The sequence below is a fragment of the Myotis brandtii genome, unplaced genomic scaffold, assembly GCF_000412655.1.
Source record: "Myotis brandtii unplaced genomic scaffold, ASM41265v1 scaffold277, whole genome shotgun sequence".
Classification (NCBI taxonomy): Eukaryota; Metazoa; Chordata; class Mammalia; order Chiroptera; family Vespertilionidae; genus Myotis; species Myotis brandtii.
The window spans coordinates 229,630-241,783 of record NW_005360548.1 but is presented as its reverse complement, the minus strand read 5'-3'; the positions used below and the strand labels follow the sequence as shown (position 1 = coordinate 241,783).

The window sequence follows — 12,154 nt, the reverse complement described above, 5'->3', positions numbered from 1 at the left end:
GCTGCCTCCTGCACATCTCCCACTGGGGATGTGCCTGCAACCCAGGTACATGCCCTTGACCGGAATCAAACCCGGGACCCCCCAGTCCGCAGGCCGACGCTCTATCCACTGAGCCAAACCGGTTTCGGCATGATGTTTATTTTTATGTTAGAACAAAGGTGACCAGGGCCATTTATGCTCAGGTGAGAAGACATGGCAGAGACCATGCTACAAGGATTGGTGCAGGATTTAATCTGGCAAATGTTTGCATGTCTGCTTTGAGTTGTCTTGAGCTGTGTAGGCACTTTGAGGTGACAGATAGGAAGGACTGTATAGAGCTGTGCCCTGTGAGCACGGAGGAGGGTGGTGAGAAAACTCCTTGGGAGAAAGGGCTTTCACTTTGTTAAAGGGCAGGTCGCAAGAAAAGAATACCACATCTTGTACTTTAAATCAGGACCCTGAACTTTACTTTGCTTCACTCTGCTGTCTGATTCCAGGTTTTGAGCTTAATTGTAAACCTTTATCCTGTACCCAGTGATCTTTCTGAAACAGTTTTGAAAACCAGGCCACTTCTATATTTGAAACAGGTCAGGGGCTCTGCTCTGCCATCAGCATAAAGCTCTAACTCCTAAGGTGACAGAGAGACCCTCACATGCCAAGGGCAGGAGCCATGTCTCCATCTCACACTCCAGCCCAGCATGGTGCCTGGCATCTTGGAGTGAGAACCCCTATTTTGTGCTCACTATGGAGTAAACACACTAACCCACTTATTCCTTAGAACAACCCTGTGCACTGTAGTATCTTATCATGGCCTTCCCTTTTTGATAGTAAATGGTAGAACTGAAATAGCCTGCCTTCCAAAACAGGATCTTAACCACTAAACTTCAGCTGCTCAGTAGGGACTCAATGAAGAGTTACTGAATGTATTTGGTCACTGCCTGGCTCTCCAGCTATACTGAAATCACTTCCCCCTTGTCCTTTATGCTTCAGCCAGTCTGACCCTGTGTTCTCTTACTGCCATATTTGTACACAAACAACACTTCTCTTTATGGCTCTCTCCCCCTTCCCCAGACTTGGCTTATTTCATTTTGTTTAGGACTTGGCTTACAGGTCCCCCCCACCTTTCAGAGAATCTTGCTCCTCTGTAGGCACTTATACTCAATTAAGATAGTGTCCTGCCGAAACCAGTTTGGCTCAGTGGATAGAGCGTCGGCCTGCAGACTGAAGGGTCCCGGGTTTGATTCCGGTCAAGGGCATGTACCTGGGTTGCAGGCACATCCCCAGTAGGAGATGTGCAGGAGGCAGCTGATCAATGTTTCTCTCTCATCGATGTTTCTAACTATCTATCTCTCTCCCTTCCTCTCTGTAAAAAAAAATATCAATAAAATATATTAAAAAAAAAAAAAAAAGATAGTGTCCTTATCTGGTTCCTCACTAGGCCCCGGCCTTTGTTAGGCCCAGATCACCATAGACATTCACACCAGGAAGAGCAGAAACTTGGAGAACATGTGTCAAACCAACAAGTGAATTCATTTGTGGAGCTGGATTTGACTGCCGTGGCTTTCTTTCCATCTGTTATCTTCACAGACTGCTCTTGAGTTGAGGATGGACAGGATTGCCTATTCCTTCATCTTCGTCTGGGCCTTCCTAAGATAACATGCTTCATAGCCACCAGCCTTTGGGTCTTGAACAAGGAGGGTTTGGGGGCACATTCTCTGAGCTGTTCCCTGGTGCTGCCCATTGTATCTGTATGTTGAGAGGTGGGGTTACAGCTAAATCAGGGAAGCTGGCTGTATTTCTTCTCTCTGCATCTGCTCTCTCCGACTTGTGGTTCCCAGTGCCTTCAAGCTGAGCGTTGGCTTAAGGTTCTCTTCCTTTGGCTTTTTCTTCTAGGACTTTGAATGTGGAAATGACGTGGAACTTTCCTTCACCAAGAATGGGAAGTGGATGGGCATTGCTTTCCGAATTCAGAAGGAAGCTTTGGGGGGCCAGGCCCTCTACCCTCATGTGCTGGTGAAGAATTGTGCAGTGGAGTTCAACTTCGGGCAGAGGGCAGAGCCCTACTGTTCTGTCCTTCCTGGCTTTACATTCATCCAGCACCTTCCCCTGAGTGAGCGGATCCGGGGCACTGTCGGACCAAAGACCAAGGCAGAGTGTGAGGTGAGTGGGCCTGGAAGACTAAATTAATGGCTGTCTCTCCTGGGCCACCGTACTGCTAAGGCAGAGGGGAGACATGGCAGCTGGGTGTGGTGAAAGCAAACCACCTCCCTGCATGAGTAATCTTAGAGAAAGGGCCCTCTCCCTCCTAACTCCTCAGGGCTGGACCAAGTTGAAAGCTGCTGTGAGAGTGACATGAGGTCTGTGGGTATGGTTTAGGCCAAAGAGAGGGGATGTGATGAGAGACTTAAATCTTGGGAAGGTTCCAGAGGGAAATTGCCACCTTGGGTGAGGTCAGAATCTTGGAATAGGAGAAGAGGATATGAAGGTACTTCCAGGTGAGTGTTCTTCAAGGAGGTTGTGCAGCTTCTCACACTGACTCGAAGCTGTCTAAGAAGAAAAATGACAACTGGCCTTGGGGATGATTTGGCTGCAGAAGCTGTAATGGTGATCTTTATTTCCAAACTTTTTTTCTGATATATAAGTGACTTTATGTTTATTCTAGAAAATTAAAGTTTCTCATTCCACCAGTCATAAATAAGTTTACTTCCAAAGTTTTAGATTTTATCTTGTTCTTTTTGCCGTGCTAAGTGCTCATTTCATACACAGACACATTTATAATTGAGATCTTATGGTATAAGCATGTTGATATTTAACCCTTTTCACTTAACATTATTTTGTAAATACCTATGTTTACCATTTCTCTCTTATTGGGCATTAGGTTGTGACTGGTTTTTGCAAACTAAATGCACTGATTAGATATGATGCTTATCCTTGTACATACATTTTGTCCCCATCTCAAACTCCAGGAAGGTTGTACCACTTTCTGTGCCCACTCTTGTGTACCATTCCCAATGCATGGCCTTCCCTGTCAGAGGCCACTGAATTCTGCTAAACAAAAATGTAAATGCTCATAACAGCTCTTGGTTTTGTATTTGTCCCATACCAGGCCTAAGAGGATTTGATGAGCCTCATCTCTTTGAACCCCAACAACACTGAGGTAGAAGCTATTGCTTTCATTTCCTGGAGATGGCCATGAGATTTAGAGTCACCCTCATGGTCTCCAGCGAATCAAGGTAGTGCCTGCTGCTGCTTCAGTGCCTCTCCATCATGTTCTTACAGATTCTGATGATGGTGGGCCTTCCCGCTGCCGGTAAGACCACATGGGCCATCAAACATGCAGCCTCCAACCCCTCCAAGAAGTACAACATACTGGGTACCAATGCCATCATGGATAAGATGCGGGTAAGGGCAGCCCCTGGTCTCTCCTTAGCCAACTCCCTCATCCCATCCCCCTGTGCTGACCTACAACCAGGACCATGCACCCCTCACCACCCCCTACCCACAGGTGATGGGCCTACGTCGGCAGCGGAACTATGCCGGCCGCTGGGACGTCCTGATCCAGCAGGCCACCCAGTGCCTCAACCGCCTCATCCAGATTGCTGCCCGCAAGAAACGCAACTATATCCTAGACCAGGTACTTACTGGTGACCATGATGCTCCTAGAGAGGGAAGAAGCCTATTGAGTATCTGGATATTACCCTCTTGTCCTTTTATTTTTCATCATAATGCTCGTGGACTGCAGTGCTGGTAAGACGGTCAGTCATACATGACAGCACAGTCCCAGGCTCTTAGTAGAGCTCTCTGAGCCCTGTATGTGGGTGGGGTCTGGGGCCATGATCCAGGCCTAGCTCATGTTCTTAGCAGTCCAAGAGAACATTATCAGGTAAGGGCCATTTAATGAAATGGAAAGGGCATGGGTTTCTGAGCCGGACAGACCTGGCCTTAAATCCCAACTCTTCTACTAGCTGTGTCTGCAGACAACTGGCTTCATTTTTCAAATCTCAGTCTCCTAGTCTGTAAAATTGAGATTATAATGGTGCCCATCCCTAACACAGGGCCTGGCACATAGTAACTAGAAATTACTGTTAATTACTCTACAGAATAGGTATGTCCCAGTTGCTCTTAGCATGTTTTATGACTGTCAGGTACATATCTAAATCATGTATTTTATACTGTGTTTAAATTAATAGCAGGGGTCTTCATATCAGGTGATCTGGGAACCTTTGAAATTAAACACAATTTTGTATGCAGGTGCAAGCATGTTGTTTTAAAAAACAAAAAAGCTAGACAGTTTTGATTTAGAATGGGAAGATTATCTGTGGCTTTCAACATTCCCAAAAGTATAACTGACCCAAACATAGTTAAGGATACCTGTTTCAGGGTAATGAATTCCTCATGTTCACCACCTATGAGACAGAAGGACATGTGTCCTGAGGGTACCAAATCCTGTATTTGGGGATCTGTGAACAGAGTTCCTTAAACCTTGCATTCATGCTTTCTTAAAAACCTGTGAATGTGCAAATACGTAAGGTGAGTAGCACCCCTGCCCTGGCCACCTTGCTGGAGTGCCTTCCCTGTGTGCCAGTACTTGGTTACGGGGTTCCGAGGCCTCCTGGTGAAGGTGGGGCTGGGGTGGGGTTGGAAAGCCCAGGGGACCAATTTGCCTGTGCATGGGAGTTGGCATCTTATGCAAAACAACTGAGCGGGAGCTTGGGGTCATAAACGTGGAGATGTGGGAGAGTGGTATGTGCGCTCCCGAGAGTGTGGAAGCTCTGCGCCCCTTCTCACATAACTTTGCCTTATGCATCTCTTCCATCTGGCTGGTCCTGAGATACATCCTTTCATAATAAACTAGTGATCTATATTTACAGTTGAAGAAATGATGCCTTATATCCAACATTTGAAAGAAGTACATAGTAAAAACTTTGTTCTTAAAGACAAAAAGAAAAAGGCTATTGGCGGGTGATAGTTCTTGATAGGCAAATTAATTTATAGTTTTTTAAATCCTCATTCAGGGATATATTTGTTGATTTTATTTTATTTTTTTAATCTTTATTGTTGAACTTATTACATATGTTTGTTGATTTGAGAGAGAAGAAGGGAGAGGGTGAGAAACATTGATATGAGAGAAACATGGATGGGTTGCCTCCCACACATGCTCTGACCAGGGATCAAACCCACAGCCTAGGTTTGTGCCCTGACTGGAAATCAAACCCACAACCTTTTGGTGTACAGGACAATAGCTCCAACCAACTGAGCCACACCGGCCAGGGCTAGACAAATTAATTTTAATGGTCTTGCCAGGCAGTTAGGTGTTGGGAGTGGACATCTGCTGTGTGCTGATGGAACAGCCATGCTAAGAAAACTGAAAGTTGATCAAGGCTGGGCCATACCCTGGCCCTCTTCTGTGATGGTGGTGGACATGTGAGATTTGCTCTGGGTTCTGCAACCATTGGATTGATCCTTTAAAGCAGGGGTCCTCAAACTTTTTAAACAGGGTGCCAGTTCACTGTCCCTCAGACGGTTGGAGGGCCGGACTATAGTAAGACTCACATTTGTGAAGAAAACAGTACATGATTCCCTAATACTAAATTTTGATGCAAACAACTAATTGAGCTAATGTTTCAAATATTTATTTCTGGGGACTGGAGGGGACTGTTCAGCACAGGATAGTCCAAAAGCCAAACAGGGCTACTGCCCCAGCTCAGCCCCATCAGTAATGCTTATAGCCAGCCTTTTCTTTCTTCAAAGACTTTGTTCTTTAACCCTGGCCTTGCTTTGTCTCATTGTTGTCAGGCCATTTGGAATTGTAGTTTGACTTGGCACCAGTGGGACTCAGTGTCTTGCAAGGGGGAGCAGTGTTGATTTAGTACCCTGAGGATTCTCAGCAAGTATTCCCTGCCTGTCATTTTGTCAGTTTGCTGATTAAATTAGCTGTGAAACCCATTTCAAATGTGTGGCTCAGTGGCGAAGGATTATAGTCCTAGGGGTAGATCATCTTAACATTTTTATCCAGCATATAAACGTGGGCCATCTCTGGAGGTCAGGCTCCAGCTCCTTAGCCAGGCCAGTACAGCTGGCTCTGTAAACAACACACTATTGGTTTTTTGAGTATGTGCTGGCTTGTTCATAGGAGGGTCCAGGGCTCTACCAGGTATAACGTTGATCTTCAGGGCTGTCCTGATGGAGGGATATGCAGGTTGGGCCAAGTGATCCAGGCCAACAGTAAGGCAAAACTACCTAAACTCTGAAGGTGGGGGAGGAGGGTTCTCTGGTTAACCATAGATTGGAGGATTGACTTGGGGCCTCAAACTATAGGTTACTCGAGCCTGGGAAGAGGTCTGAAGCCAGTGATTTTACCTGTTTGGGCTTAAGCCCCAAACGTAGGTTCCAAGAAACCCTCTGGTGGGGATGAGGGGAGGCAGTGTAGAAGATTCAGAGCAGGCCTTCCCACCCCACTAGCTTTAGCTGTGAGGGATAAGTTGATGCATAACTGTCTCCTGAGCTAGATAGAATTCCCTGCAGTCCTGGAGCTCATCTTTTCCCTTCTCTGGTTCTTCCCAGGAGATCAGACCTCCATGCATTTTGCTCCTCTGAATCTCCTATTATGTAGGTTGGATTCTGTAATGCCCATTATTGAGAGAAAAGCAGAATGTGCCTGCAGAAGGCAGGTGAGGCTGTGTGAGCCAGGACTCTGCCTATGTATGGTTAGGGCCCCAGCGCCTACCCCAGGGTATGTCTCATTGGGCACAAGCTCTTGGTTTTATTGGGTCTTTGACCTACATTCCATGATGACCTGAGTATCCTCTTCAGATCATGTGTGTGTTATAGCTATGGAACATCTGAGGAGAAAAAGAAGAGATGGATCACAGGGGAAACAGGCCTCAGAGAAAAGGAACCTGTTCAAAGTCATGCTGTTGATTTACTGGTAGAACATGTCTCTGCTGACTTCCCAGATGGCCACGGCCCAGAATAGTTGGAGCCATGGTGGGAAATTGGGAGGTGAGATGTCTAGGCCAGCACATGGAGGATGATAAAAAGAATTGAGGCTTTGTCCTGTGGGCAGTGAGGAGCCAAAATTATGTTTTCATCAGGGAGGGATATGTTAAATTTGCCTGCCTACTAAAAGACTTGAGAAAGGGGAAGTAGGCCACATTGCTTCAAGTGGTTCTGTTGCTGGTGAAAAAACCTCAAGAATGAGATGCTGCCCAGCCTATCCCTAGCCTACCAAGGACCCACAAGAGTTGGTGCAGAGCAGGAGTTGGCCCTCTGAGGCAACAGAGTTTTGCCCTCCTAGAGGCTTCTGAGAAGGCTTCTGTGGGGCAGAGTTGAGGGCTGCAGGCTAGGAGCTCCCTTAGGGCTCTAGCAGTCCAGAGCCAGGCCAAGCAGTGATCCCTAAGCTCACCTCAACCATCAGAATGTGTGGTTCTAGTCCTGCTTTGCATCCCTGTTGACCTTGCCACGCCTTTGTCTGAAACAAACCTAGGGATAAAGCAGAGGCACAGACCTCTTCTTATTGGCAGGCATTGGGAGAAAGGGGTGTTTCTTTCCTCCACCCTCCCTGTTCCCAGGGCCTCAGCCAGTTTCATAGTAACATTCCAGCTAGTTCTCACCCTACATGTGGGTTCCTTCCACTGGGTTTACCTTACTGTGAGCCCAGAGTGAACTCTTTTGTCACCAGCTTTAAATTTGTTCTTCTGGGATCCAGCCAGGTTTCTCCCACTGCCAGCCTGACCCCACTGAGCTATGGATGGGGGGACAGGTGAAAGTGGACATAGGACAGTGGGACTCTTACAGAATCTGGGCTGTGAGCAGCATGCTGTGTTCCTCCCTTACTCCCCCAGGCTGTCACGCACCAAAACTGCCCATCCAGCTCCTCTGAGAAACCTAACTCCTATCCTTTAGCCGACATTGCTGGAGATGGGGGGTGGCCCAGTGTCAGGGAACACAGCCCCAGCATACCTTCTGAGAGTCAGCAGCTTCAAGCTGGGTGGGACTGGGAGAAGTAGGAGCTAGGCAGAGAGAGCTCACACAGCTGGGAAAAGCTGATCCAGCTGTTGTGCTGGTCTCTCTTAGCAACAGACACTAGCAGCCCCCAGTGACCACGACAGTCCTGGGCCAACCTAGGGTCTCTGACCTCACTGTGTTTGCTGTGGCAACAGTCGCCGGCAGCTAACTCCCTTTTTTCCAGGAAAGGCAAGTATTTGTATTTCTGCTGGTGTGGTTTACAGTAGGTCCCCAAGCCAAGAGGTATGGCAAGGGAGGTGCCATCTAATAAATGGTAACCAAGAGGGTTCTCTGCACCTCAGTTCTAGAGTGTCTGACGAGGCATTGCTCAGATCTAGCCACTTCTCAGAACAGAAGCCAGCTCTTTAGGAGTCCAGTCTGCTTCACCCCCATTCCTCCCATCCCGTGAAACTTTAGGGACTAGCCCTCTTGGCAGTATTGCTTAGGACATTGACACAGCAGGTCTGCCCCATAGAATCCCTCCAGGAGGTATTTATCTCTGTCATTGGGCTTCAAAGGAGTCAAAATAGGATCACATCTTATGGGCAAATAAACCCTGGAATGGGTTATCCATAGAATGGTCTGGGGGCACATTCTTTGTGGCATCCATCCACTCTAGCTTTTGTGCCAAAAGAAAACCTCACTATTTAGCTGGAGAAAGCCAAATTCTATCTTCCTATGACCAGATGCCACCTTTTCCTCTGTTTTTTAGGCGTAGAGCCCAGGAAGAGCAGTGGGGAAAGGGACTTGACTATTCCTCCTCAAACCTGATGTGCTTTTTAACAGCATTTGTGTGCCCACCACACAGTCTCTCCCTCCCCTTAATGAAAGTGGGGACACTTTCCCTGGGGAGTAGGGAAGAACATCTTTGCCTGGTGTGTGTGTCAGGGTCACTTGGATATTGGTTTAGAGCAGGGGTGGGGAACCTTTTTTCTGCCGAGGGCCATTTGGATATTTAAAACGTCATTCTTGGGCCAAATAAAATTTTTAACTTAAAAATTAGCCTGCTATATTTGGTCAAACATTTAATTAACTCACCCGTAATGCCTTGGCAGGGCCAGAACAAATGATCTTTCGGACCTTAAATGGCCCACAGGCTGGACATTCCCCACCCCTGCTCTAGGTGAGGAGCAGGTGTGTCCTAGGCTGGTGCTGGCACAGACCAGGGCCCTAGGACACATCTGAGCAGTAGTAACAACAGCTTCCCTTTATTGAATACAGTAGGTCCTTGGGTTATGTCGGACTCGACGTAAGTCTTTTCGTGGTTACGTCGCCATCTCCCATTTATTTATTTAAAAAAAAAAAGTTCCATCATTTTGACGTATGTACATATGTGCTTTATGTTTTTTATTATTTACTAGAGGCCCGGTGCATGAAAATTCATGCACTTGTTGGGTCCCTCAGTCTGGCCTGCACCCTCTTGCAGTCCAGGAGCCCTTAGGGGATGTCCACCTGCCAGCTTAGGCCCACTGTTGGACTTTCTTAGTGCTGCCAAGGAGGCAGGAAATGCTCCCACCACCACTGCTGCGCTCACAGCCGTCAGCCCGGCTTGTGGCTGAGTGGAGCTCACCCTGTGGAGCACACACCCTGTGGGAGCGCACTGACCTCCAGGGGACAGCTCCTGTGTTGAGCATCTGCCCCCTGGTGGTCAGTGTGTGTCATAGTGACCGGTCATTCCCGGTAGTTCTGCTGTTAGGGTCAATTTGCATATTGCCCTTTTATGATATAGGATTTACCACAAGTAAAGGTCAGAAATTGTTATCTTTTAAATTTTTTTTTACTGTTTCACTTCATTGCTCCATGTGAGTGACGTGGGTGCTTATGTAGGTGGGTTCCGACTTACAGCGAAAATCGCGTTACGTCGCGCCATAGGAACGGATCTCCGATGTAACCCGAGGACCTACTGTATTCAATAAAAGGAAGCTGTTGTTACTACTGCTCAGATGTGTCCTAGGGCCCTAGTCTGTGCCAGCACCAGCCTAGGACACACCTGCTCCTCACCTAGAGCAGGGGTGGGGAATGTCCAGCCTGTGGGCCATTTAAGGTCCGCAAGATCATTTGTTCTGGCCCTGCCAAGACATTAGGGGTGAGTTAATTAAATGTTTAACCAAATATAACAGGCCAGTTTTTAAATTGATAATTTTGTATGGCCCGAGAACAATATTCTAAATATCCACATGGCCCTTGGCAGAAAAAAGGTTCCCCATCCGTGACCTAGAGGAAGGGAAGAGAACATTAGTAGCAAATCTGCACCTTGTCAAGCTTCCTAGTTAGAAACTTGAGGGTGAGGCCGATGTTTCAGAGAAGGACAGAGGGGATGAAAGAATCAATGCTGTGAAAACAATTTATGCAACTGTCAGAAGAGGCTGGTTAATTATGATATCCATTCTGTATATATTATGCAGTCATTAAATGAAAACACTGGGACAGAAAAATGTTACAGAAATGTTGAGTGAAAAAAAGCTTCAGAAGAATGTATAGTATGATAACATTCGTGTTAAAAATCAAACATGTTTTTATTTTTTAAGTTTTTTTAAATTTATTTTAAATATATTTTTATTGGTTTCAGAGAAGAAGGGAGAGGGGCAGAGAGATAGAAACATCAGTGATGAGAGAGAATCATTGATCCACTGCCTCCTGCATGTCCCACACTGGGGATTGAGCCGACCACCTGGGCATATGCCCTGACCAGGAATTGACCTCCTAGTTCATAGGTTGACGCTCAACCACTGAGCTACAATGACCAGGCCACACAGATGTTTTTAAAAAGACATAAATTTGCCTAGCTGGTTTGGCTCAGCGGATAGAGCGACGACCTGCGGACTGAAGGGTCCTCGGTTCAATTCTAGTCAAGGGCACATGCCCAGGTTGCGGGCTCAATCCCCAGGGAGGTGCATGCAGAAGACAGCCAATCAATGATTCTCTCTCATTGATGTTTCTATCTCTCTCTCCCTCTCCCTTCCTCTCTGAAATCAATTAAAAAATATATATTTTTTAAAAGGACATAAATTTAATCATCTCTAGGATAAGACTGGAAGTAGGTGGATGAAGAGATTCTTACTCTAAAATTTATACCTTGTACAGTAGGTCCTCGGGTTACGTCGGAGATCCGTTCCTACGGCACGACATAACGCGATTTTTGCCGTAAGTCGGAACCCACCTACATAAGCACCTACGTCACTCACATGGAGCACATACACAGCAGTAATGAAGTGAAACAGTAAAAAAAATGTAAAAGAAAGAACAATTCCTGACCTTTACTTTTGGTAAATAAATAATAAAAAACAAAGCACATATGTACATACATCAAAATGACGGAACTTTTTTTTATAAATAAATGGGAGATGGCGATGTAACCACGAAACAACGTACGTCGAGTCCGACATAACCCGAGGACTGCCTGTACTCTGAATTTTTTATGATGAACATATACAGGCATTTCTCTGAGATACTGTGGGTTCTGTTCCAGACCACTGCAATAAAGAGAGTCAGGATCTGGTAGAGGGTCTTGCCTTCAATTTGTAAAACACACATCTGTGAAGCTAAATAAAATGAGGCCTATATTACTTGGTGGGAGGGGGATAATTGTAAAGCAAAGTACTGAGAACAAGGAGGAATAAAGTGCAAAGCCCAACCATTGAAATCCCTTGTCCTGTGACTGTCAGCAGTCGCTTTACCAAGTCAGTTCATTTTCTGAGGGTGGATTCAAAAATCTTAAAAGTGAAGAAGAGCAGTTTCTTGGGTTTCTCTGCTTAGAAGAACTAGTGCCCTTTTCTCAGTCCTTGGCCGACATAGTGCCCCACAGATGAGAAAACCATCCTGTAACGTGCCATCTCTTGTCTCTTCTGTCACCTACCCTAGACAAATGTTTATGGGTCAGCTCAGAGACGAAAAATGAGACCATTTGAAGGCTTCCAGCGCAAAGCTATTGTTATTTGTCCCACTGATGAGGACTTAAAAGACCGAACAATAAAGCGAACCGACGAAGAAGGGAAGGATGTCCCAGATCACGCTGTCTTAGAAATGAAAGGTAGGAGATGAGTGATTCCCAGAGGAACATTTCAACCAGGTCCTTATTTTTTTCTTTGCTTCTGCTTTGTCCCTTCCCTGTCTAGTTCAACTGTGAATGGAAAAGTTGCCCATATCTCTCTTTTGCAAAGTTTTCAGA

The 12,154-nt window shown here is 46.2% G+C and overlaps 1 protein-coding gene across 2 annotated transcripts in view; it reads left to right on the top strand.

Annotated features, from left to right (window-relative positions):
* HNRNPUL1 (heterogeneous nuclear ribonucleoprotein U-like 1) overlaps nt 1-12,154 on the top strand; it is a 37,647-nt gene that overhangs the window by 19,912 nt on the left and 5,581 nt on the right. For both annotated transcript variants that reach the window (XM_005868770.2, XM_005868769.2), the window contains exons 8-11: nt 1,873-2,139; nt 3,259-3,381; nt 3,485-3,613; nt 11,848-12,016. In XM_005868770.2, coding sequence (XP_005868832.1) covers nt 1,873-2,139; nt 3,259-3,381; nt 3,485-3,613; nt 11,848-12,016 — 688 coding nt within the window. The remainder of the gene's footprint in view (nt 1-1,872; nt 2,140-3,258; nt 3,382-3,484; nt 3,614-11,847; nt 12,017-12,154) is intronic.